At 38.2% G+C, this 27,963-nt stretch overlaps 1 protein-coding gene across 1 annotated transcript; it reads right to left on the bottom strand.

The window, feature by feature from the left end:
- Positions 1 to 13: 13 nt before the first annotated feature.
- Positions 14 to 27,027, bottom strand: DDX4 (DEAD-box helicase 4; the record flags this gene model as incomplete). The annotated part of the gene is made up of 18 exons (XM_082074196.1): positions 14 to 491; positions 2,797 to 2,883; positions 3,027 to 3,297; positions 5,240 to 5,339; positions 6,123 to 6,268; positions 7,857 to 8,023; positions 9,080 to 9,209; positions 11,132 to 11,286; positions 12,490 to 12,642; positions 13,677 to 13,819; positions 15,507 to 15,545; positions 18,333 to 18,416; positions 18,749 to 18,832; positions 19,406 to 19,489; positions 20,031 to 20,114; positions 22,481 to 22,549; positions 24,102 to 24,156; positions 26,944 to 27,027. 18 exons carry the CDS (start codon positions 27,025 to 27,027, stop codon positions 411 to 413), a joined length of 2,016 nt encoding a protein of 671 aa, XP_081930322.1. The 3' UTR covers positions 14 to 410.
- Positions 27,028 to 27,963: the final 936 nt, after the last annotated feature.

The following is a 27,963-nucleotide window of genomic DNA, read 5'->3' on the forward strand; positions in this document are numbered from 1 at the left end:
TAGATTATCCCTTTACATAAAGGTCTTTTCCAAACTAGGTCTTCAGAATACTATCTTCCTATTAAAAATTCTGATAACAAAGTAGTAAGTTCAAGGGATCTACTATTTTCCACTTGCAAAACCTCCACCTTTTTACAACAGCATATTAGCCACCAAGCATTAAACACTTTGTGGAAGTTTTAACACTTAACACCTGAAGTGTTTCCTAAAAAATGCTTTTGACTTCCTGCATCAAGTGACAATTGAGTTTATCATAACAGAATACAATATACATGGCTGAAAACTTCAGCATATGATACCAACTACTTCTCTAAACATGAAGTGTTCCATGCTCAACAGTAAGAAACAATAAGTGCAACAGTTCACTTAAAGGACAACAGAATACAATCTAGTTTGGTACTAAAGTAACTTTAATCCCAGGACTCCAATTCAGTTGCAGAATAAGCCATCTTCATTCCTCCTGGGTTCACGTTGCCTCTGTCCCTGTAATTCTAGGAAAAAGAACAGATACCAGTTTAGAGTCATTAACACTTCAATCATTTAAACAGTAAAATTCACTACAAAACAATTCTAGTGTTCTACTGCATGTCTTATTGTAATTTGGTCATATTTGAAAATAAATACAGAAGCACTCATCGTTAAACTTTTATACAACAGGTTTTTAGACCCCAGTGTGAAATTTAAGCACTTGAATCAACCTTGGATTTATCAGGTGTGGGAATAATCCTTCTCAAAGTTCAAATCCCAACTTCTTTTACCCAACACAAAAGCAGTTCACATAATTTCAGGGAAAAATTTCCTTCTCCATTTAATACTTAATAATGAACTTGCCAGAGGAGACAGAGGCAAAAAATGTTGTTCAGTACCTCAGTTCTCTCCAAATCCATCATTACCAGTTTATGAGACTTGCTCATCAGTAATGACCTTGACGTGGGCCTCAGGAAGGCAGCAGACTTCCCTAAGAGGAGGGTCTGTCTGGCATACTGGGCCTTCTGCCCCCCTCAGAAAGGAGTCACCTACAACTGTAACCTGTCTTTCCTTCCTCATGGAGGTGGTCATAATACAGGGGGTAGGCCTTTCTGACCCTGTCAACACCTCCAGTGTAAATGTACCTTCATTCTCCTCATCCACTGACTAGCCTTTCACATCCAGAGCCTCACACTTGTTGTACAGAGGCACCTGGGAGAACAAGGTGGCAAGGGGCTTTTACCTGCTGTCCCAAGTGTGGACTTGCCTCCATTCACCCCTTTCCTTTCAGCTACTGCCTTCGGTTTGATGGTGCGGAAGATATAGAACCCCCTTGATCTCGGCTTTTTTCTGGTCACCATTCCTATTCCTGTCTCAGACTCGTGGAATGACGCTCGGGCTTCCCTATCTCCTTCTCAGACACCCTGATGCTTCTTAACCTTTCTACTTCCTCTGTTAGCTCTGCCACCAGGCTGAGCAGGTCATCCACATAGTCACATCTCACACAGATGTCTCCACTGTCATCCCATAGCAGCAAGAGGCTCTGGCAGTCCCTGCAGCCTGAAATCTGGACAGCTGCATGTTTCCATGGGAGCTCCATCTTGGTTGCTGCATCCTTCCTGGTGAGTGCATAGGACATAACTTTATGCCAAGTCGATACCATAGCAAGGCTCCTTCTGGGAGGGTGCTACTCACCAATCAAACTAATGTCTTGAGCTGGTAGGGTGACTGTGGCCTCCCTGCACACCCTTCCACAAAAACTGCTGTGCCACACCCTGCTTGCCACCCTATTTGCAACACTCCTAGTGCTCCCTGGGCTGCTCTTTAAAGGCACAGGGGGTGGTCACCATTCCTCTGGCAATGCCAATGAGTCATCAACATCTCCCACAAGAACTACCAGCTCCTGGTGGGTGTCTCTGTTGCCCTGGCATTTCCCTGACTCCAAAAAAACCCTCTCTGCACCAAGATCTGCCACTCTGCTGCTGATTGGCTCAGCTCCAGAGCAGCTTCCCTTGGCAACTGATTATAGTATGGAAAAAGATAATGAAAGGAAGGTCTGAGCTTGAACTCAAGCGTCAGACATTCTGTAAGCAGTGAGAGCAATTTTTTCGTTTGTGGTCTAAGAGAGTATTAACATTTGGAATGCAACTGATATGTGATAAAGTTCTTATGGAAGCATGAGATGAAGGAAAAGCTTTTGATGAAAGTATCAAAATCCCAGTCAATAAGAGCCAGAAGTATCAAATACCAGATTAAAAAAAAAATAAAGTAGAAGCAGTCACTAGTTTGGGATTAAAGTTCTATGCCTACAGAGCAGTTTGAGACCTGTGCCACCTTGCCTAATTTATTCAAGCTGTAATTTTAACATCTGGTCTCAGCAACACTAAGATACCAAAAGTCTCTTTGTCAGCTATTAAGAACAATTTTACACAGATCAGATTAGGTCATTGATCTAGCTATAATCACCTGAAGTTTTTAGTCAAATGAGTTAATTGATTGTGTAATTCATAACAAGCAGTGACTGTATAACTAACAACTGTTTGCTCCTAGCCTACATATGCAGTAGAGAAACTTCTACAATTACAACCTTTATGTTGGCACAAACCTCTTCTTTCACAAAATAATTCTTGACACTACAGATCAAGACTAATGCAGCTAGTAAGGCCACACCGTAAGAGTCCAAGTAAAGCAAACTGTCCCACCAAGATACAGGCACAGTTACAGTCATAGCAGTTTGTGCTATTACTCTGTATATATACTGCTAAACACACTTTTACACTGAGAGCAAGTTCTAAAAGCCAAGACTTTAAAGTTCATTTCCAGACTTACCTTTTGGTTATCAACTGATCTACACTGTATTTCTCCTTGAGGGACAGAAGCAATTTCTTCCAACCAAACTGGAATTTCCTGTTGGGCCTACATAGTTAGAAAAGTGAATTAGAGACTTCAACTGCTTTACTAATTAATAGTAAGAGTTCTGTAACTGTACCAATAAGTAGTTGCTTTGAAATGAAATATCAAAGAACAGAAAAAGTTAGGCACTAAGATTTTAAACTTACATCTGAAAGTACTTTAACTAGAGACTGTGCAAGATGGCCATCTGAACTTTTATCAAAGAAGCAAATGGCTTTGCCTGTATTTCCACAACGACCAGTTCGTCCAATTCGGTGTACATATTCTTCAATGGTAGAAGGAAGATCAAAATTAATAACATGTTGAACTTTTTCAATATCCAGACCTCTTGCTGCAACTGATGTTGCCACAAGAACCGGACATCTTCCAGAACGAAAATCCTGAAGAGCTACTTCTCTTTCTCTCTGTTCTCTGTCTCTACAAATGAAATAACAATTAGAATAGATGTCTCAAAAAAATCTGCAGCACCTCTAAGATACAACTTAAAAGGTCATGATTCACAGACAAAAGTAGTTCTTAAGAAAAAAAAAAGCGCAAAACAAAAAAACCCACAGGCAAAACAAAACCACAAGCAACCAAACAAAAAACACCCCATCAGCAAAACACCAAACCCCAAAAATCCAAAACCACCACACTAAAACCACACAGACTATCAGTTCAGGTTTTCTGAATTTTTAACTGATTAGAAGTAAGACACAACAACTATTTTAACCTAAGTCGCTAGAGAAAAATCTTTTTTTAAAGAATCAGAGCCAGTCATGTCTCAAACGCACTGCCTCTTTAAGAAGATCCACTTGTTTAACTGTTTGTTTCTTCATGCCATAGTCAGAAGTGCTTTACCTACTGATGTGTAGCAGGGAACCAGAATAACAAAGATGAAGTCTACCTAGACTCCTACATAAGCCATTTCTCAGACATACTAGCAAGTGTGGCCAGCCAACAGTACAGCACTTGCCTTCTGTTTGTCATCGCAAGAAAAACTACATTTGCTCTGGGGTTTGCATTTTTGAGGAGTATTTACAGATTATCCAGCACTTAAATGCAGCAGGTCCAGAGTTTAACTCATGTTCTTTGTTGTCCAAATGATAGAACAAATTAGAAACCTGAAAAACAGCGCTCTTTTCAATCTAACATGGGACATTTAGTGAAGTCTGGTACAACCACCATTCCAGAGAAGAGCAACTATGCTAACTAACTTCAACTCAAACTCAAATTAATCAGAAATCAGTAACATTAATAACAATTTAGCAGCTTCCATGAAACCATTTATTCTCTTGTAAATATATCTTCAAAAACAGTGCAATAATTCTACAGAAATGTGTTAAGAACCTCCTCCTACGCAAGAGAACTTGGGGAGAGCAATTCAGATTAGCCAAGAATAGAAGGCCAGTTGTTCTCAAAAAGACCCTTCACACACCTGTAAAATTAATAAGGCAAACATCTTGTATCTGTGTACTAAGGTTATTTTAACCCATCTACAACCTTGATATTTGATATGTCTGTCAGAACAATGCCCAAAACATTATTTTACTCGCAAGAATTCAAGCCACTTCCTCCTATTACAAGATGAAAAATATTGCAAAATAACATTTTCAATGTGCTGCAGTTCACTAGGAATCTCAAGATTCAGTTTGTCATCCTACATTTTCATCTATAAACGAATACCACAGAACTACATTCCAGCTCATTATGTGAAAGACAGACCACCTTTTTAGATAGTTGCTAATTCCAGGTCCAAACCTATTTCACCATGTTTCTCAGCATTTGTTTTGTTATCTAACACTACAGAGTGGACTACAAATACAACTTAAAACATCTTCTCTTTGGATTAATCTCCATCCAAATGCTATGTCCATTACCACATCAAGCAGGCAGAAATGACAGCATCAGAAATTGGTATGGTGCACAACTCACCTTACACACTTACCCAAAGTGACAAGATAGAGTGAAAGGTTCACAACTGCCACTTGAATTTACAAATATCATCTCCAGTAACACCAAAATGCCTGGTTTTCATCACACAAATAATTCCAACAACTACATGTAAACAATACACAATTCTACTGAATTATATACTTTTTTTTTGTCTTTTCAGAGTAGGTGTAATATTCTCCAGGTCACAGACAGCATGCGAAGTGTGGTCAATCAGAAAGATGTAAACTCAAACATTCTGAGAACTGGCCTTCATAAATGCTACATTCTCAATGCAGAAGAGCTGCTAATGATTACGCTAGCTGAAACAAGACAAGTTAAGTCACACAGATATGGGGAAACATGAAATCTCAATAAAAGCTTCTCCTGAGACACAGTATTGAGTGACTTGCACTTATTACCTGACTTGCACTCAAAAAATATTTACCCATGGATACTCGTGGCTGCTATTTTTTCTTGACAAAGAAAGGCTGCGATGTAGTCTGCTTTTTTCTTTTTGTCCACAAACACCATGGTTCGTTCCTGACCTATGTTAAACAAGAGTTCAGATGCACTGCAGTTTAAGCCTGATGAATTTTCACTATTCATTGTTGCAGTTACTTATAAAAACACCTAATATCAGAACGGGTTTTAAATAAAGTCTTTAAGGTATGACTGATTTCTTGCCTCTGTTGAATTAATTAAATTCAATTAATCTATTTCTAGATCAACACAGAAACCCAGGTGAAAACAAGTACATTGTATTTTCTCCTTAATAAAAGGAGGAAATGAATATTGTTCTCTGTGATAAGTATACAATCACTTTCTACAGCACGTGGCTAAAAGTTGCACACCATTCTGAGCACTGAACAGCAAGATACACAGACCATTTTTTAATTCCAAACTCCTTTCCAGTTTTCAGCATTAAACTTCAGATACATTTAGAGCAAAACTGGAAAAATCACAACCATTAACAAAATATAGGCCCAAACATTCACATAAGTTTAATACACCTATAGTCTGGAAATAATACTCCCAGACGCTAAAGTATTTTAACTGACCACATGAAGAACCTAACCATTTGGGAAGCTTGTCTGCTAGTACTCGGAGACGAGACCTTGATGGATAGCTTTAACACAAATAAGTCTAAAAACACAGATCTGGAGGTCTGCTTCAAGCTTCAGTTGGTAGTCTTGTAAAGCGTGTAAAACACACAACAGAATGAAATCATGACTACATCAATAGCAAGAGCACAACCCCGCCGAATGGTTGTTTTTAATCACAATCAGTTTAGTCTCCCCTGGAAAACAATTAGGAATAAGGAAAGTTACCTGTGCTTTGTAGAATTTCTATCAGTTTATCCCTCTTGGAATACTGAGGAACCTGAAGAACAATTTGCTGAACATCACTGCAGGCTCCACCCACATGTCCAACAACAACAAATAAATAATCAGTTTTCAAAAATTCACGAGCCAGCCTTGAAAAGAAACAAAATTGAGCAACTTTACATCTATTATGTAATGTAAAAAAATTACATCTTTTGCTTTAAGATCAAGTAACTTTGTTTATACTTGTGTAAGACTCACAACAAATACTTGTATCATTCCTCACAAGGTAGAGGATGTAAGCAGTCATATGCATTTTTTAAAAACCTAAATGAGTCTATATCATTCTCCAGACAGCTGTATAAAAAAACTTGATCAATAAGAAGGTACACAGACTTATTACAACCCTGCAGCTTCTTGTAAGACAAACTCCACACTTTCTAGCCATTTCAGAAAGAGTTCCACATATGCTTGTAATGAAATTGCTTACTGACATATATGCTCACAGAACCACTCTCAGGGTGCTATTTCACCACTAGGGGGAGGGACAGGGAAGAATCCTACACAGGCCAGAATTCAAAACAGGCATCCAAAAGTCAACACTATCCTTTTTGACTGTTCAACAAAAGCACTGCTTAAAAATGCAGTTTATTATATGACATCTATTTACCAGTTGCCATAGGCAAAAGTCAAGTTTTGTTCAGACAGTGCACCTTTTCAGTTCTCTTTACATAGGTGATCTTATCTGAGACAAACTTGCCAAAATGGGTAATTCCTTGAAATGCCCCATAATACTCCAGGGTATTAATAAACTGCATTAACTTATCAATACACAAGTTTGCTTCATGTCTGGTATAGACAAAGCAGCTTCCACTACACTGGAAGTCAGATGGTAAACAAGCCAACCTTTAACTGAAAACAGGTAATACCAAGTTTAAGAACAAATTTCTAAAAAAGAAGCAAGTCTTAAAAACGTTCAAGGACTGCCTTAAGGACTCGAATCTCCTACCTGATTTGTACAAGTAATTGCCACTGAAAAGGTGCTTTTCATACCAAATGGAAGTTACATTTATTAATAAATGTGTTTGGTCTTAAGATCTGACTAGTTTAAGATCTCACATAGAGATATAGAGATATAGTCCTAAATTGAAAGTAAAGGGCAAGTTTAAACTGTGTAAAAGGAACAAAAAACCACAAACCACAAGAGGAGAAAATAAAAAAGAATTTTTAATGGGAGACCTAAACCTCCAAATGCTAATAACAAAACCAAATGGCACTTACGCAGGCAAATAAGGATCATACATCAGAAAGGGTGGTACACTGAGCAATAACTGAGATGTCTGGTCATATTATGTCCTAATGCCAAAGACAGCAGTACCAGTGCTGTTTGTGAAACAGCCAAGATCACCGAGCTTCCACAGGTGTGATGGAGGAGGACAAGAAAAAAAAAAAAAATAGGGGCACTGAGAGGACTTCTGCAGAAGTAGAATTTAAAAGCCTTCAGACAAACTTTGCAAATTGCTTTGTAGTTCCCAACTTAAAACAGTCTATGCAAGTTACTAGGAGTGCAGTTACCTAAACAAAAAGGGAACCCTTCAGCAAGATGTGTTAACATAACAGTTTTTCAGTATCTTCTAGCAAGGTAAGCTTTTAATAGTAAAGAGTGTCCTTAGCAATTCCAAGACATTTAGCTCTATACAAATACACCTTCAGATATATTTTTGGTTTTACTTTACTCACCTCTGAACTTCTTCAGGGAAAGTGGCACTAAACATTAGTGTTTGACGTTGATCTTTTGGTGGCATGCTTGGGTGAGAAATCAGCTTCTTCATATCTGACCCAAAACCCATATCAAGCATGCGGTCTGCTTCATCTAGCACCAAATATTTCACATTATGCAAAGCAATCTGCAAGTATTTCAGTGAAAGAAAAATTGTATTGGTTCAATGGCAGTATACACTTCTAATTGCCACAATCCACCTTTTATTTATTTCTGGTAGAAGTTAATTATTCACAAATAAAAGCCTATGTGCCTTATGTTTTACTTGCATCTAAACCTTTATTTAACATTTTAATCTGCACTAATTCTAATAGTATGTGTACACTGAAGTACTTCAGAACTTTGTTCAGCAATATAAACCAAGACAGAGCCCAAAGATTGACTATTACTTAGCACATGTCTTTTGAAATTATGCCTGGGTTTTAGAAAGGTTCTCTCATATAACATACGCACATTCTCAAAAAACTCCTTTCTCTGAAAAAAAATGTCAGGAAGCATTAAGGACATTACAACTTTTCTGTTGCTGACAACGACTGTCATTTTGACTAGAAGCCTAATATCTGCAGAAAGCCAATCTCCAGTTTATTACCAAGAAGTGTTTTTCCAAATTTCATTTGTCCAGTGCAAGATCACTGAGCCACCATTATAGTATGTATCAATTTCAATTTGAAGTTAAAATGGCTGGAAAAAATAAAAATTCAAATACAATATTACACCTGGAAGTTTTTTTATTTTACTAAAATTAATACTGAGACATTCAAAGACTTAATATTGGCATAGTTCCAGACAGAGAACAGCTATTATAGCAAAACTAATAGAACATCAAGTGAAAATCTGCTGTGGTATTTCCCATGAGAACTAAGAGAAGGTGTTCCATGTATTTGAACTGTAAAATTTAATTGCCAAGAACACTGTAGCCAGTTAGACTCAGACTGATGTTTTCCAGTGGGCCCTGAAAGGGACTGAAGAGATCTGGATTCCTGCTACTCTTTCAAAAACCTCACAGTATTTAAATATTCCAAGAAAAGCCCACTTGTATTCTAAGTGAGTGCTTGTACAATGGCGGCATACTAACTGGTTTTCGTGGCCCTAGTTTTTACCTCTATTGAATGTGAAAAACAAGAACCAGTATGCAAAAAAACAAAATCATTTAGGGAATTCAGATTAAGCTTTGAGATCTTACCTTTTCTCTTCCAATGATGTCTAGAAGCCTTCCTGGAGTGGCACATAGTATATTACAGCCTTGCATTACCTGACGAATTGAGTAGCCTGTTTGTGTACCTCCATAGATCACAACAGGCCTTATACAAGTTCTATTATATAGAAAAAGATTTGGATTAACTATGGAAGTATGCAGTGTTGTTTCATGAAAATGTGAAAAAAATAATCAGATCCACCACCAAGTTAGAGTGGTTCAAATTCCCTCACCATACAGCACAGCTTATAACCAAAGGCAGAACCCAAGACCAGAAACTGATGCACCATAAGCTCAGAGTTCCTATTCATACTACATAAGAGGCTGCACCTGTCACTTGAAAGAACACTTTACTTTCATTCTTCCTTCTCCCTTAAACTGAAAGTTACTGGCAGTAAGAGCCAAAATAGCATTAGACATTGCCACCTCTTAAATTGCATACTTAGAAAAAGCAGAAATATCAAATATATGCCTTTAGAGCTTCAGAAATAATCTTTCCGCACCCTGAAAGGACAGTACCAAAAAAAAAACCCACAGGTGGATCTTTGCAAAGCAACTAATCACACTGGCCACGCAGTGCACCACTCAAGCATTAGACCGCAACTCACTTAAACAATAAACTACTTAGTGTTCCTCCTACAAAGGTTTTGATTACATCTACTGATTAGAAGCACATCAGATATTCTTCTGTAGAAAACCACCTCTATGAGCAATAACTACTTTACAAAGCTGAAGGGTTAAGTTTACAAGATTATCTTTACGAACTCCTGCTAAGGCTTTCACATGCACACGAATATTTTAATATTCAAGTTGTCCGCTCTTGAAGACTAATTCTGCTTCATATGCAACAGTGAATCAAAAACCTGCTAAATTTTTACCAGGTTTACTTGAAACTTTTCAGAAAGCTTTAGTCAAGAATAGAAACAGGCTGGACTCATAACATTAACATTTATCTGCTATCAATTAATATACATACTTCACATTCCTATTTTTTAACTGAACCAAAGAGTTTAAAAATATTGTGAATATGAACTAAGCATTAGACATGCAGCTCTTTAGAGGGAACAGATTCATACCCTGGTATTGTTTAACTTCCCCCCCCAATGTAGGTCACCTTGCTTTGCTTTTACCACAGCGCAGTATAACAGAAGTTTTCTAAAATCAAAAGCTATTTTACTGTTAAATAATCTGTATCTAATTTAAAATAGTATAATTAATGCAACTAGACAGACAGAACAGTTTTAGAGATTAAGAAGCTATTCTTAGTAACACGCTTAGTAAGTAAATATGCAAACATGATGGTACTTCCCAAAAGCAGATACAGCCTCCAAGCGTAAGTTTACTTGAATGAGCAAAGGCAAGTCTAATATAGCCCAACAGATTTTGCATTGATGATGTTCTCTCCATTCCACTTCCTAACAGTAACAAGCAGTTAAGAAACAACAGATTTAATTCTCCTCCTGTGCACTTGGCGAAACCTATCAATTAACAGCAGAAATATCACTGGCAAACTAGTACAACTGTACTCTCAGGCAACATCAAGGGCTACATGATAAGCCTAGACCTTCTGGGGTTTTTTTTAATGAAAAAGCAGAACTAGAAGAGCTTGTTTCTGTCCAGGACCAGAAGCACTGGGAAGTAAGGAATTATTAGAAAGCAGGACTGAAAGTTAACTAAAAACACCTAGCACATACCTTTGTTTTTGTCCAGATGAAGATAAAAAACAGTATAAATTACATAAGACAAGCTAAGTTTAAATTACTTAAGAAATTTCATTTCTCATTAGTAAAGATGATGTGACACTAGTACTTATCTCTTTAAGCTGGAGTAAGTCTCTCCCCTCCTGCCCCAAAATATCAGCAAGATTGGGAGTTTAAATACCTAGCCATATAGTAAGAACCATGCTAGCCAGTATTACCATCTAAATTCCAGTGTTTGTAGTCATTCGACTGCCACAGAAAATTTTTGAAAGAATTCATGAACAAAAAGTGCTGACAATTCAGACAAAGTAATAATCAATAACAGACTGTGAAAGCTTACCCATACACAAATTTTCTTGCTTCTAGGAAGATCTGGTTTATCAATTCTCTAGTTGGGGCAACAATGATACATTCTGGTTCTTGCTGCTCTTTAAAGCTAGTGGCAGTTATGCCATCTCTCATCATGTGGGCCACAATTGGTAGAAGAAAAGCTGCCTAAAAAGAGCATTGGTATTTATGTTCTTTAGTCTTAAGGCTTTCATCAGTCACAGTAAAAGTTGAGAGCCAATCTTGTAGCTAAAATGATACAGCACACTACCAACTTCAAGGAAATGAGACTGCAAAAAGAATGACCTAAATGCATGACAGAATATTCAAGCTTCACTCTCCTTGTTCAAGAACCATGAAAATCTCTGGACTTTAAGAGTCTAATAATGCAGGAACACAGTCACGCACTAATTTCTGGGTTCTTTGGGCAGTTCCACACATCATGTTGACGTACATTGACAATTACGTATCCCAAGATCAAACACCCTCCTTGATATTTATTTACAAGCTTTACATTATCATTAGTAGATCTGTAAGATGACCATGTATCACCATTCTCTGAACTACTGTAATAGCAGATCAGTTTGCAACACAGCTGCACCAGCACCCTTACTCCCATGTAAGACTAGTTACCCCCAAAACAGAATTTGTACAGCAGTTCTAAAAGCATTCAGAATATATATAGCATAAGCTTTGGACATTCCCCCACCCCCAACAGAAAAGGGTTTTCAAAACAAGTAACTAATAAACTACATAACAAAGCAAAAATTCCATACTATACTGAATGGCAAAAAGCTATACTTAATGTCCAAACAGTCTCATACAGAGCTGTCAGCAGTTAGATTTGGGTATATTGGGACAGTTTAACAAGCTGAGACAGCTGTCAACATCAACCGTCAACACTGCTTCAAGATTAATACTGAATCTCCTAAAACTAGAACAGTGCAGATCAGACTTCACCAAAGCAAGGATGACAACCAGCACGCTACACTTTAACAATCTGCCATAATTTAAAAAATAAACAACACATCCAAAAAACCCTTAAAACAAAACCACAAGAAATAAAGCACATATACCAACACACACACACACAAAACCCACAAAGAAAGAGACCCTAACTTCAACTGCAGAGTGTTCTTTCCTCATCAGCAGTTTCTATGACTGCCTGTACTTCTCAATCTGTATCTGTAGCCCTGAACACCGGCCTGGTGTACCATGACACTATACACCTGCTGTTGCAGCACAAGCCATATCATTAGACAACAAGCTGTGAAGCATCTATTATAATCTTAATTTGGGAGACTGAGGCATCTACTCAGAAGCTCCAGGTCACACACTTCCAGTAGTATGAACACTACACAAAATGCTTACAGTTTTTCCTGATCCTGTATGGGCACATGCCATTAAATCCCGTCCTGCCAGTATAACAGGAATGCTGTATTTCTGTACTGGAGTAAGTTTAGAGTACCCAGCTTTAGCAATGTTCTTGTTTAAAGTATGACAGAGGTTAGCATCTTCAAAAGCCTGTAAGAGAAGAAAATTTTTAACAGTACACAACCACACAAGTTTAAAAACTGAGACACTTACCACAGAATACTGCCACACTAAAAAGTCATCTCTCACCAGTCATCTAGATTGTGGGTCCTTACAGGTAAAAGCCCTAAAGGTTTCTTCAACCTGCTCATGCCATGCAAATGAAGTTGTCTGTAGGACAGTGAAGGCCTTCATCTATCCTTACGAGCTTTAAGAGAAAACTGCTCAGAGGCCATACATCTGGATTCAAGCAGGTAAACTCACATCATGGTATGCTATGAAAACAAACTCACTCTCCAGTTCTCCTTTCACACAGAAGATACAGTTTCTATCCCATAACACATAAGATGAGCTAAAGCAACACCCCTGTGCAGGCCTAGAAAGTATCATACATGACAAAAATCAGATTAACTTCTGTGAGAAAACCTTTCGGAAGATGAATGGGGAAAAAAAAGCTCTGCGTCTTCTCTCTCAACACAGGTGCTGTTACCCCCTTCACCCTTCTTCCTCATTCTTCTAAGAGCTTAAAAAAAAACATTAGCCACCTGGTATTGAGTAGAAGCAAAGTTATATATTACTTTTAAACAGTTAACAGCAGCCACAAAAAACAGGGCTAAAAATTACTTCAAGAATTTCATGAAAACTATTCCAATAAGTGTTAATTTACATTGTTTAAAGAGCCCCCAGTAACAGACTTCAAGAAGATTATTTCACCAGCCTTCCCAGAAACTGCTGCCAAATAACTATTTCCTTCAAGATCTAAACTGATATTTTTCTGCAATTTAAATATTATACTTCCTGTCCCTCCAGTGTTCCTTTCTCTGGAACATTTCTGCAGTTTGTCAGTATCACTTTGAATTCAAATTATACCTTTCAAATAGGCAGCATTTCCTTCCTAAATGGTATTACCTGCAAGTTTCAAAATCTTTATTAAGATTTTAATTAGCAGTGAATATTAGACAGTATACATCCTTGCAGAATCACTACAGACACGAACCCTGAGATACTATAATGAGTCCACTAACCAGTATTGGTGCTGGAGGGTCAAGTCCTGACACTTCAACAACGTTGTCATCATACTTGTCAAAATTGATTCCCGTCTGATAACGTGCAAAGATGGCTTGCTCATCCTCAGGTGGAGGAGGTGGAACGTAAGTCACCTTCGGACCTTAAGAACATAACCAATCAAGTTCATGAACAGTATAAAGAAAACTAACTATTTTAAGTATGGAGCTACTACAGTTAAGTTCAGTGGGATATCATTTACACTTCGACTTTTCAGGAAGGCAAGAAATTTCTTAAGTGAGTTCTATTAGAACTTAGTTTTACAATAGTAGACCTAAAACCTCACAAATTAAGTCAGACTTTTGTAAAGCATTCTTGTCTCACACACTTGCTCAAGGACATCACTTTGAGCTTCTCACAAAAATTGAATCAAGCTCTACCACCATGCAAAAAAAAAAAACAATTCTACCACAAAAAAACTCATTACACTATAAATTATCCTATTCTATCATGATTAATTAATACACAAGGACAAAAGTGATCTGTTCATGGTAGTACACTTACAGTTTTGCACTCCTTAATGTATTTTTCAACCTAATAAACTCAGAGGTATAAAATTAATTATTTGGTGCTCACTAAAAGGTTAGCAGTAGAAGCCATTTCACAGGAACCTCAACAAAGAAGGATCAGGAAAGAAAATTATTCATATATAAGTCAGGAGTTCACTATTCGTCTTCTTGCATTTCAAGAGTAAGAGAAAGACAAAATAAAGCTGAAGTCACTTGCAAAAAACATTGCAGCTAAGTAAATATTCTAATAGATTGTCCTAACTGACACTTTCAGAAAGTCATAATTCATCACACACTTCAACCTGATGTCCTGCACATACAAATCATGACACTTACTTACTAACCGGCACCCAGTAAAACACAAACCTGTTTTCCAGAAATAGTATCACTGAAACTGAGAATCTACTGTTCCTTCATGGTTATGTGCACATACGCAGGCACGTCGCAAGAAGAGCAAGAGGCCACGAATGCATTGCAAAGAGCAAGTTTTATTTTAGTTACCTCTCTACTGGGGGATCTCCGAAGCCACACCTGAGCTCCCATGCAGAGGTGACACCAGCAGGGAGACAGGTGCTGGTTAAGTTCAGCCCTGCTGGAAGATCACTGAGCCTGCTGAGCTCACCTGTATTTCAAGGCTTCAGGCAGGTGCAGCCTCCCGCTCTTTCTCACAACAAAGCAGGAATCTCGGACATAGTGATAACGTGCCTAGAGTTTCTCACAGGCCTATGTTATCTAACACAGAAGTTCTACTCATCAAGCACATGAGGTCAGTAGAACAATGAGTGTGATGTATGTGCTTTTTCTACAGACAAATGTAAATACGCTCAAGGGACTTGCACCTAACTAATCTCCTCACCAAATCTTCCGCTATATCCCCATACAATGGTTTGCTTTACTATCATTACTCAGATGCCTACACTATTGCAAATTAAGTTCTCTAACACTTGTGTCTCAAGTAGATGAGTTTAACTATCAGAAAGACGAAAACAACCAGCACAGGAATTCTACAGGAGTCCATTCCAAAAACTTAGTCGTTATTTATGTGATAACATCCACAGTGTTTCCCAGTAATTTAAAGATGAACAAAGTTTAAACATACTGAGTTTAACAGCATTTGCTTGGCAACTCATGTTACATGGATGGTTTTGAGATGGTTATGCATTTACCCATATCACTACCTTGCTTTTTACTTAAAGTTACTGGAAGTAATTGGGTAAGACAATGTTATTTGAGTAAAGAGCAAATTAAAACTGGCATGTTACTTGTGCAGAAGCTACTTACCTTTTTCAGAACCTATTTCTTCACATTCTTTGGAAGCAGCTGTTAAAGGAAGCATTCCAAAGTTAATTGCTTTTAGGAAAAAAACGTTCATTTGAGAAAATAACTAAATTAAAACCTTAACAAAAAATTCCTAGAGGCACTTGCAAAACTCAGAGGGTCGCAGAGGTTGGTAGAATGAGTGGGAACATTTAGGTCACCAGTGAAAGCCAGAAGACAAAGGTCCCATATTTGTGTTTCAAATGGCAGAAAGAGAAGACATCAGAAAATCAAACTTAGCAGGGCCTCACAGTCACAACATGAAGGAATTAAACTCAGCATCTTGTTGAAGGACTTAAACCAGATCACTTCCTTACTTGACTTGTAGTTAAGTCCTCTATCATCAAATCAAATGTAATCAACCCAGATTATGAGATAACCATCACAAAATGTCTAGGTAAAGCAAGTTATATCTTTAAATAGAACCAAGAAAAATGACCTCTTCTAAATCCACCATATGCTTTGCAAGGGCAGATACAGTTACATACACTCACTTGAGATGAACCATGAGCAATGGAATGTCAGTTTTATAACCTTGTTTTGTTACTCCTGAAGTTTTTCCCCAAAACCGATAAACAAGATAATGTAACAAGAAACTCACATATGCTTACAGTTACAGCATCTTGGTTTTAAGAACCATTTATACAAAATCAGAGGATGCTTGTTTTATGCTATATAACTAACTTCTAAGTAGCTAAAGAGCCATAGCCATAAACTTCAGTGTCATCACAGTAAGTTTTCAAGAGTTAGAAGAGTATTAAGATCAGAAAACTATTCTGTTATTTCAATAGCCATACATTTATAACATCCACTCCATGAAGTTTTCACCTTGACATCCACATATTGTGTGTGTGTTGACTTCATTGCCACTTGAAAAACAAAGTAATTTTTTCTTAAGAGTGAGGAAGTACCACATTTTATATATGTAAAAATTATATTAAGAGTGAGCTGTTAAAAGAATTCTGAAAACACTGCTGTTAAAGTCCTTACTCTTACTACACACAAAAAAGGAAAGGCCTAACTGGTAACCTCTAGCTCCTCAGGTGCAGGAAGTTGTGTTGCTGATTATGCAGGGTTAAAATAAATCCATTAATGTAAGACACCTCTGGAAAAGAAAGACAGCTAGAAATGTAGATAATGGGAAGAAGAAGAAAGACAATGAAAGCTGTTAATATGTTCTCTAGTCAAATGTGCAGCTCAAGCCATTCAATAATACCATACCATGAAACTGACAATTTTAAGACAAGTACCACAGAAGTGACCCTGCAATGCCTCCTTCACCCACCCTCATCTGCATTCTTCCTCACTGCAGCAGTGTAAGCACAAAAGAACAGCATCAAGGCAGTATATTAACATGATTCCTCATTCTCAACAAGACTGCATTACTAACTCTAAACATTAAGCACCAGTTCTAAAGAGGCAGGCAGTACTGTGACTTGCATGAAGAAGGCTCAATTCAGCAGCAATACTCTTAAACAACTCCGTAAAACCACAGCTTTATCAAGATGGTAACAGAGAATCCAAGTAAGTATGCAACATACAGGATGTTTGATCACCTTTAAATACTTATTTCTCCAACAGAAGATATAAAATGCTTACACAGTATCTCTAGCTGCAAAAAGCACAACTGTTTTAAGACAAGTCACCACAGCTCTACCTCTTCATTACCTCTACAGACACTACTAGAGTGATGTGACCGCTATTCAGAGATGGAGGCAGCACAACAGCCTAGTAGTACCTGCTCTGTTTCTTTGCCAGATCCATTCACATTCTCTTACTATAAAAGGACATAATTCCTATGCAATAAACTACTCTTTATGAAGAATTGTTATCACATGAAACATTGTACAGACTAGTGGAACTGTTACCTACCAATATTCGTAACAGTCTTTTCATGCTAACGCTTTATACAATGGTCATGAAAAAGTACTGAATAATTGCATCAAGTATGCAGTTATGTCTACTATGAGTATCAGCATGTCGCCTATATAAACACTTAAGTCATTATTTGAACTAAAAATCTGAAAAAGAATGAACCAAGTCAAACAGAAGCAAGTTAACTGTTCTTCAGATATTAATGATTGCTTCTTAAAGCACATACTAATCATTGTTTCTTTTCTACAGTGAAAAGTTATTTTATGGGTATCACATAAAACGTTCCTACATGGGGAATATCAGCCATCTACCACCCATTACACTACTTAACAGGTATGGGACTTTTTGTGAGAGATCACTATGCTCTAGGTACCACAAAACTACGTTACAAGTTACAGTAGCATCAGTGGTGAAGGAATATAGGACCATAAGGACAAAAAGCAAAAACCAATATCAGCATGAAGTCATCAGGAAGGCCTGGCCTCTCAGAGCTACAAATCTTGTCAGCCCAGACAAACATAAAGCAACACTTCCCTTTATAGGAAGTGTGGAAAAGTCTAGAGTGACTATTTCAAAACTGAGCAAGTTCTTAAAGCCTTGCTTTGAATTTCAGGGCTAGCACCTCTGCTTCCCTGTGCATTAAATGACTCAGTAGCAGCAGCACAAAGGAAAGAAAAAACAAAAAACAACTTATGGACGACAACAACTTCAAAAATCCCATTACTAAAATGTATTCAAGTGCCAAACATGTCTTGTGTAGGCATGCTAACAAGCAATCTAAGATTTGCAGTAGGTTCTTATGCCAGAAAGGAAGAATCATCACAGTGACATTTAGCAAAGCTAAGAAGGTGCTGCACTGCCACAAATCAGCAATGACAAATCTGAAAGGTTCATCACCCTACTAAAAAGTCTCACCTGCATGAGCTCCAAATGCTCTTCTTCCTCCAGAGTCAACAGAAATGCCAGACTGAGGTCTGCCTCTTCGCTCATCTTTCATACCTGTAAGTAACAAACAGCACGGTGGCTATCCTGTCTAAAATTCGTACAATGAAATATTATGCTTAGAGCTAATGCTATTTACTCCAAAAACTCAGTGTAACAGCCCCAACAGATTCTATATAATGGCAACCTATGCTCTATTACTCCCAGGGATACTATTTTTCAAAGATATAGTTCATGTTCCATGATACAGCTAAAGAACAGAAGCTATTTCATAGCTTCCAGCTTTACACTTCTAGTTCTCAGGGAGCAGCCAAACCCAGAGAGAATGGTCAAAAGTTTTGTTACCAGAAAAAACAGTCAACATTAAAAAGAATAATCCAACAACTTACCCTCACTTTGCCCAAAGCCACCAGGAAACCGTCTAAAACTTCTGTTTTCTGTTCCAGAATCTTCTACATTCCTTTCTTGAAAACCTGCAGTACAACATAGCACACAACAACTTAGCTTGCCCAATTCTGCATGTGCAGATCAAGTGCCTTTATCTGTCAATTATTCTTTGCAGCCCTTGTTTAATGACATCAGATAAAAAGCACAATAAAAAAAGTGATTTGCCTAAACATTTCAAAAATTAAGAGAATGCTCATCTTTCATACCTGTAAGCTATACACAGCATAGTGGACATCATGTCTAAGGTTTCTATAATGAAATACTATGCTTGAAGCTAACGCTACTTACTCTAACAATTCTACAATTGCAACAGCTCCAACAGATTCTTTATAACACAAACCTATGCTCTTTTATTCCCAGGAATATTATTTTTCAAAGACACAGTCCATGTTTCGTAATACAGGTAAAGAGAAGCTACTTCATAGCTTTCACCTTTACACTTCCAGTCCTCATGGAGCAACGAATCCCAAAAGCAAAGACCAAAAGTATGTTGTTACCACACAATCCAGTCAATATAAAAAAAAACAAAACAAAAAAACACACACACACAAAAAAACCCACCACACCACAGCAACACACCAAATCACAACTCTACTTACTCTCTGTTCGTCCAAAACCACCAGGAAATCCTCTATAAGCTCTATTTTGCATACCAGAATCCTCTACATTCCTTTCTTGAAAACCTGCAGTACAAAAAAGTACACAACTTAGCCTGCCCCGTTATGCATCTGTAGATCAAGCATCTTTATTTGGCAATTATTCTTTGCAGTCCTTGTTTTATGAAGTCAGATAAAAAGCACAATAAAACTAAGTGATTTGCCTAAACATTTCAAAAATTAAGAGAATGCTCATCTTTCATACCTGTAAGTTATACACAGCATAGTGGACATCATGTCTAAGATTTCTATAATGAAATACTATGCTTGAAGCTAATGCTATTTACTCTAAAAAAAATCCACAATGCAACAGCCCCAACAGATTCTTTATAACACCAACTTATGCTCTATTATTCCCAGGAATATTATTTTTCAAAGACACAGTTCATGTTTCATAATACAGCTGAAGAAGAGAAGCTACTTCATAGCTTTCACCTTTACATTCCTAGCTCTCATGGAGCAACAAACCCAGAAGAATGACCAAAAGTATGCTGTTACCACACAAACTGTCAAAAAAGAAAAAACCCACAGACCCAACAAAACAATTAAAACACCAAACAACACTTACCCACACTTCCTCCAAAGCCACCAGGAAATCCTTTAAAACCTCTATGTTGCATATTAGAATCCTTAACGTTCCTTTCTTGAAAGCCTGCAGTACAGCATAGCACACAACTTAGTTTTCTCAATTATGCATGTGCAGATATGGTACCTTTTATATAGCAATTATTATTTTCAGTCCTTATTTTATGAAGTCAGACCAAAAGTACAACAAAACACGCTGCCTGAACATATGCAAAAATGAAAAAAAAATATTTTGCCAAAAAGTGTTATAAGGAGAAGAGTCTACTGCTCTCCAGTAGTATTGTTTTTGCAAGAATTAATTCAAACATTATTGAAGTATTTTATTTTACATGCATATATGCTACATGAGCTACTTAACTTTCAACTCTTTGGTTATGATACAGGTCAGTTGAGTCCTCTGGTTCAGTCCCGGAATAACTGACAGCATTTATACCTTCTCAGTTTTCATAATAAGTACTGTAGAGTGAAGTAGTATTGCAATTGCTGCTTCCTTTGCTGCAAGGATTTGAAAACCTGCCTTTCAGATCTAGCCATTTCTATTTTTTATTACTCAGAACTGCTTATTCAATTGTTTGGCACAGGCAGTGCCAAGTATTTAATGAATATTTGTTTCTGAACCCTTTCCACAATCACCCTCCTGTTGGGGAGGGTTAGGAAGTGAACAGCCACATGCATAAACAAGGTGTTTCTCATTTTGGATTGGACAGTTTTAGGTGTTGTGTAAGATCCAAGCAGTGGACTTATATCATCATTTACTCCTTAGTCTTTATTCACCAACTGAACATCTGTTCTATCAAAGAGAAACTTCTGCTAAGTGAGACCAGGAAGTTATCCTACCACAGCATCTGCAGCTCCTTTTCCACCAATGCCTGGTGCAAAGCAATTTGTGTCATTTGAGTTTTTTTAAGTTAAAAAAATAATCACATCTTAAAGGCTCACACACAAAAGTCTAGATATAAATATTCATAAATACTACAGACCTTAAATACAGCTTGTGACTTACTTTGCAATTGCCAGAGTCTACAGCATAACTGTTCATCATCCCACATTAAAGTGTTGCTGCCTGCTCAGTCAAACAAGTCTAGCATGCCCCTAATGTAACAGGCATCAATCCAAGAGATGCCAAAATGGTTTAGATTTTTTTTTAAGAAATAACATAAGAACTCTGAGCAAATCCACAGCTGTTGTGCAGGTCAGAACTTTTGCTCAACATGCCCAAATCAGGACTAGAGCTTCCACCTTCCTTGGTTCATAACCAGGCCCACTTACAGCCACAGAACTATCTAGACAGATGCTATGTGACAGTAGCTTCTACTGCCCTATGTGCTTCCAATAGTACCTCTAAGAACCATAAATGGCAGTACTGCTAAAGCGCCAATTACACACCTCTTCAGTGTGAATTTCACACAACAGTTGCATTTGCTATTCTAAGTAGGAAGAAGACAAGGATTAAACACTGATTTATGGATACCAAAGAAAACAAGCTTTCAGGTTTTCCACAGAAGAGCACTAGTATACTCCTACACGTGGCATATTTGTGAATACTAATACTCAGTTGCTTTTATACTACATTATGACTCAATGATATTATCAGAAAAAAAAAGCCCTCTCCAGGGAGAATGGAATCAAAACAAGATGTAAACAAAACAGATTTTAAACATAGAGTCCTGCCTTCTAGCAAATATGGTCAAGTATTTTACGTTGTGCAGTCAAAGCTAAAGGGTGATGCTGAGTGTCTACATTACAAAGAAATAAGGATTAGTATTGCCAAAGTTATAAATACTCATTTGGCTCTGATACAACAAAACTGAGCACCTGAAGAGGAAAAAACCTATCAAATACAACTAGCCACCAGAATTAGAGGCAATCCAGAAAGTTCTCAATTTCCAAAATTTCTCCCACTACCAAATGTAATCGCTGGTTGACACTGTCTGTTCAGACTTTGAACAGTAACCATAACTAGAATAAAGAATCAACATTCAAAGCTATCTCTAAGTTCGGGACAGGCTTTTGGGTTTGAATGGGTTGGGTGGGCTTTTTTGCTGTTGTGTCAGGGTGGTTTTGGGGTTTGTTTTTGTTTGTTTGTTTTTTTTCCCCTTCCTCAAACCCAAAAGTAAAATTACAGAACCACCCTATTTAAAAGGGACCTCAGGTCCGTATTCTACCTCCCACTCAACAAAAACAAAACACATCATGAAGGTGTCCTTTTACAGGACAAAAAAATTACCTAAAATTACAAAGCTAATCACAAACGTAACTACTGTTTTCCATAAGTAGTGGCACAACTCAACAACAGTACTGCTGCAACACAGTAAAATTTGAATTTCCACAGCCTACTCAGACAACAGTTGCAAGGTCCTCCATTCAAAATGTTTTGTCCAAAAGGAAGGCTTTATCACCTCAAACCCACAAATTTTAACTATGCAATCCTACCTCTACCCCTAGAATAACCTCCAAAATTGTCCTGCATGCGTTCACTTCTGTTAGGTCTTTCAACAACACCTGGAGACAGAAAACAAGAAAGTAAGGCTTTTGACACTGTCTCACATAACATCATCATATACAAACCAATAAAGCAAGCCTATACAACTGGACAGCAAGGAGGACTGAGAAACACTGGGCTCCAAGAGTTGAGCTCAGCAACACAAACTCTAGCTAGAGGCCAATCACTACCAGAGTATGCCAGTGACTGATGGGTGCCAACACTGTTTACCATCTTCACTCATAGAATCATTTTGTTCAGAAGACACCCTCAAGATCATAGAGTCCAACCATTAACCTAACACTGGCAGTAACCCACGTCCATGAGAATTTGATGTGCGTATTTTGAACACCCCCAGGGATGGTGACTGCATCAATTACCTGGGCAGCCTGTTCCAATGCTTCACAACCCTTCCTGTAAAAAACTTTTTCCTAATACCCAATCTAAACCTCCCCTGGCAGAATTTGAGGCCATTTCCTCTTGTCCTATCACTTGTTACTTGGGAGAAGAGACCAACACCATCCACACTACAACCTCCTTCACAGTAAGAACAATCATTCACTTGAACAACTTCCCCAGGGAAATGAAGGAGTTCCCATCACTGGAGATTTTAAAAATGGGACTGGACAGGGTGCTAAATAATCTCATCTAGGCTTCCTTTACCACAAAAGGTTGAACCAGATCATCTTTCAAGATCACTTCCAGCCTGAGCTGTTCTATGATTCTCTCATATCAACATAATTTGTGCTAACCACAAATTTTAAAAATAAAGTTTAGGCTGTTCTTCCACAGTGCAAACAACTAAATAAGCTCAAAATTTTTACCTCAAATTCAATTTCTCTTAAGTTAAAATACTAAGCAGTCTTAAAGAATGTTCCAAAGTTCAGAGACTACAATGTGAACACCACACCTGCCTTATTCCACAGACTCTCAGTTCTAAGCAATACCTGTTTCCTAATCTGACTACTGCAGAGTCAAACAAATAAAGCCTGGGGCAAACGACTTTCGGCAGCAACACCAGCTTCTCATATTTAAACCTTGATATCTAAACTTCTTCTAACTTCTGTATCTAAAACTTCCGTTCAAGTTTATAAAGGCATCATCTTCATTAAATCAAGAGTGCTTTACAGAAACTTGATACCAAACATCAATGTTTTTGTCTTGTGGTTTTGTTAGGTTTAAATAGATCTAAGTTTCTATTCAACAACTTCATCTGACCTTTTCTTATTTTCAACACAACTGTCAGACAGGACCTTGATAGAACTGCAGCACATTACATATAACTTTATTTTCAATACTGTTCATGTTTAGCAGAGCCTGTTTTAGAAATGATTGTGAGGTAATACCTATTGGTTCTCATTAGAAGTTTTACATTGTATTCAACACTTAACTGCAGTAAAAAAGGAAACATTGAGGATCAAAAAGAAAGTCTACTCATGTTACCCATATAATTTGATGTTGTTTACTCCACATTAAAATATTGTGCCTTTCTTTAACCTCCTAAACTGTTCAAGGTATCAAATGCCCCAGATGTCACTGAAATCAAAAGTGTCTTTCACATACTGAACGAACCTGCACTTGGAGCGAAGTCAGATGAGAGGCCATTTGGTCTTCCAAATAAGCTAGACTACAAAAAGAAAAAAACAAGGAACATCATGATGTTAAGCCCAGGCCAGGCAAAGCACATAAACACAAACGCAGTCTCACACTCGAAAGAAGTTGCCTCCTGCACCTTCTGAAATGCAGTCTCTCAGATTCTTCTGTTCACTTCAATTTAGTTACACTTCAGTATCCTAAAGAGCATACTGTTTGCACCTGAATGTCACCAAAACCACGTTATACACAGGTGACAAACAGAGTGACATAAGTCCATCTAGCCTTCTATCACTGATTTATGGAGGCCACCATGTCAACAAAGATTTTACACCTCGAATATAAGAAACATTTATCACTCAAAACAATACCATAATCTTTTCAAGTACATTTCTTTTCCGACCTTTCAGTCTGTTCATATGGTTAATAAAAAACCTGCTTTCATCAGTTTCATAAACTGCATTTCTAGGATTTTATTAGAGCATGCTACAAAATAGCTTAAAAAGAACTACCTGAAATATGACAGTCCATGTTCATTTGTTCAAAGATTCAGATACTCCATTTGAAAATAATACAGAATAGCACTTAATTTTCACGTTTTACTCTTATGATAAACTTCATTTCCAGCAAAAGCCATGTTTAACTGTTTAACACAAGCCAGACATGTACTAGTAAACCAAAACACCAGATGATTGAGGAACATCACATAAACCAAGCCTTTTACTTCAAGACTGTGCTTTTTAAATATTACTACAGCTTTTATAGTCCTCAATGTGGCTAGCAATGACTACAGGAAATTAAACCCAAAGTGATAAAATCCTGAAAGCATATGCTGTAATTTTTTCTTTGGGCAACCTTACTTTTAGTCTTATATATCCATCTGGATAAGCCATTCACCTCTCCTCCTCCCACCTCTTCCTCAAGGCTGAATTTAAATGCTCATTAAGACTAATGCCAACAATCAGAGATTTGTTACAGATTCTCCTCCAGTTTTCTGCAGTTTCTTCTGATACCAATATTCACTCAAGAACACCAGAAGCAGCAAAACATTATTCTTTAGCTATCTCTCATTACACTCCTGTATCTTTTTCTCCATTTCACACCAAAGCATTTTGCTGCTATGTAAAAAATAGCAAAACTGAACAGGAAGGATTTCTACACAAGATACTACATAAACCTATATAGGATCCACAAATAGCTTTGCTTTTCTTCCCTAAAAAACTGAGTATTCAAAACTTTCAAAATACACATCAAAAGGCCTGAATCCCTCTACAGAATACAGTGACCATGTTCACTTATTTTAGAAGACAACCATCATGATGAGACCCACTTACACATACAGAGCTATAGATGCAATTAAGTTAACTTGGTTTCTATATACATTTAAACCTGCTTGAAAAGTCAGAAGCTCATTTTATAAGACCACAGCTTTCCAAACAAAGGAGTCCAGGAAACAACTCACTGTAACCAAGAAAATACAAGGTTCCATTTATTTTCTCTTTAGCAACTTTGCTGGTCAAGGACATCAAAGTCAGTTCTCTATCACTGAGGAGTAGTCTTCAGTTTAGAAAATTAAAAGATCTCTTAAAAGTATACAACAAGTACTGGTACCTGGATAAAAGAGCAGCAAGTAAAGTGCTGGTGTGGAGAAAAACCTGCTCTTTTCAGTAAGAGTGAACTCCTATAGCAGCCCACCATATTTGCAGCAACACACTGTAAATTATAGTCAAAGTTTTATCTACAATCCTCAAACAGATGCACTCCTCATCCTTCCTACTCTAGTCATGCATTTCAGACCATACAGTTTATGAACAATATGAAGTGCTATATTGACTTAACAATGAAGGTCAGCTGTAAGAGTCACTCATGCTCTATTTGTTGCTGTGGTTAAAACAAAATGGCAACTCAGTGACTGCTAGCAGAAAAGAGACAACAAACAAAATAGCTAGAAGGCCATCAACAGCACAAAGAGAGAAGTTACAGCTCACATCTAACCCACAAACAAGAACTACCACCAAAAGACATGGTTCATTAGCCCCCAATAATGTAGTTCTATGACTGCCTTTCCACTATTCAATAGACGGTAATAAGGACTATCAAACCGATCTGATTTCTGTCAAAAATTGCAGCCTACTTAAACCCAAAAACCAGCCATTTGTTCTCAGTTTATCTTACGACTTCAGAAACACTAAATCTGATATTAATAAGGGAACAGGAAAGTGTCAGAAGTGAAAAAGGGTAGGCAACAGGAACTACTCCTTTTAGTAGTTACAAAACTTTCCTTGAATACCCCTTATCACAAGTGAACTGCAGCTGCAAGTTTCTACCCGACGTCAGTTTTTGCTACTTGCCATCCAGCCTCTGCTGGTCCACTAGCCTATCCACACAGATACTCAATTCTTAGCCCATTTACCACTAGCCTATCCACACAGATACTCAATTCTTAGCCCATTTACCACAATTAATGACTTACTGGTACATGTCACTTTTATGCCACATTTTTCCAAAAAGTACACATCCTCTCACAACCCAATGTTAAGAGGCAGCATTAAGCAGCTGGCAGAGCAACACGAACCAGCTACACTGACCACGCCTTGGGAGCCTCCAGGGAGGCAAGGCACCTCAACACTTTTGAGAGGCTACAATTCGTTAAGAAAACATTCTTTCAACATGCAAGGGCAAGTTCCTCCAGGTGCTTCAGGCATCACAGGAACAGCAAACCACAGCCCACTAGCCATCCCAGGCTGCAGGGCCAGGGGGGAGGAAGGAAAGGTAAGAGAAGTAAACATGCTGCAGCAGCCCAACAGCTACAACCCCATACCTGCTCAAGAGGTGGTAGAACTGGTGACACCTCATCTCCCATCTCTGCATTCCAGTCCTCTTCGTTCACACTTTGCCCTGCCATATCTGCTTGCAGGAGACAAAACACATGAGCTGCAACCCCCTGCCTGTTCCCCCCAGCAGACCCCACGGCTGCTATATAGGGAACACTACTGAGCGAGCCTGCCTGCCCCAGCACTCCATCAGATGCGAGCAGACATATCACCTACCTTCTCCTCACAACCACCCAAACCCCACAAGGAAACAAGATGGCACCCCCTAATAACGGCACCACGTGCAGCCGCTGGCCACGTGCCTCACCCGCCAGCCAGCCAGCCAATAGGAGCGCAGCTCCCCGGCAGCGCGCGCGTGCCGGAGGCTGGCGTTGCGCCGTGCGGCGGTTGGGACCGTTAGGGGCGGGCGCCGCTGTGGTGCGCGGCTGCAGCCGCGGGGGCGGGGCTCGATCCGCGGGGGCGGAAGGGCGGGGTGTGTTGTGCGTCTCGCTGTGCCATGTGCTGCTGTGTGGAGCTGCCGTGGCCTTGGAGGAGCCGAGGTGCGTGTGGAAGGAAAGGGCAGCTCGGGAAAGTGCGGGTTCACAGCATCTGGGCACTTCTGTGCTTTGGCGATAGTCCTGCTTGGCGCTCTAAGCATTTGAGTGTTCCTGAATGTCTTCATGTAATACTTGTTTTTTGTGGCTGTTTTTGTTTGTGGTTTGGTTTGCTTTGTTTAATTTTACAAATATCTACCTCTAATAAAAGCTAAATCTGCTGTTTGGCAGAACTGCAACTAAGGTACTAATAATTTTATTGCAAACAATTGTCAAATGTAGTGTAACAGCTAACACAGCACAGTCCTTTGCTAGAGTTAAAGAAAAAAAAAATAGTTTAAACAGGCTATATATTTCTTCAAATAACAACATCTCCTCAGCATCCCCTTCCACAGTTTTTTTGTTATATTGGACTCCATAGGGAAAAGAAAGAGGGCTAAATTCCTGGGTTGAGTATTTTATGTTGAAGTGGAG

The sequence above is a fragment of the Streptopelia decaocto genome (assembly GCF_964273445.1).
Source record: "Streptopelia decaocto genome assembly, chromosome: Z".
NCBI lineage: Eukaryota > Metazoa > Chordata > Aves > Columbiformes > Columbidae > Streptopelia > Streptopelia decaocto.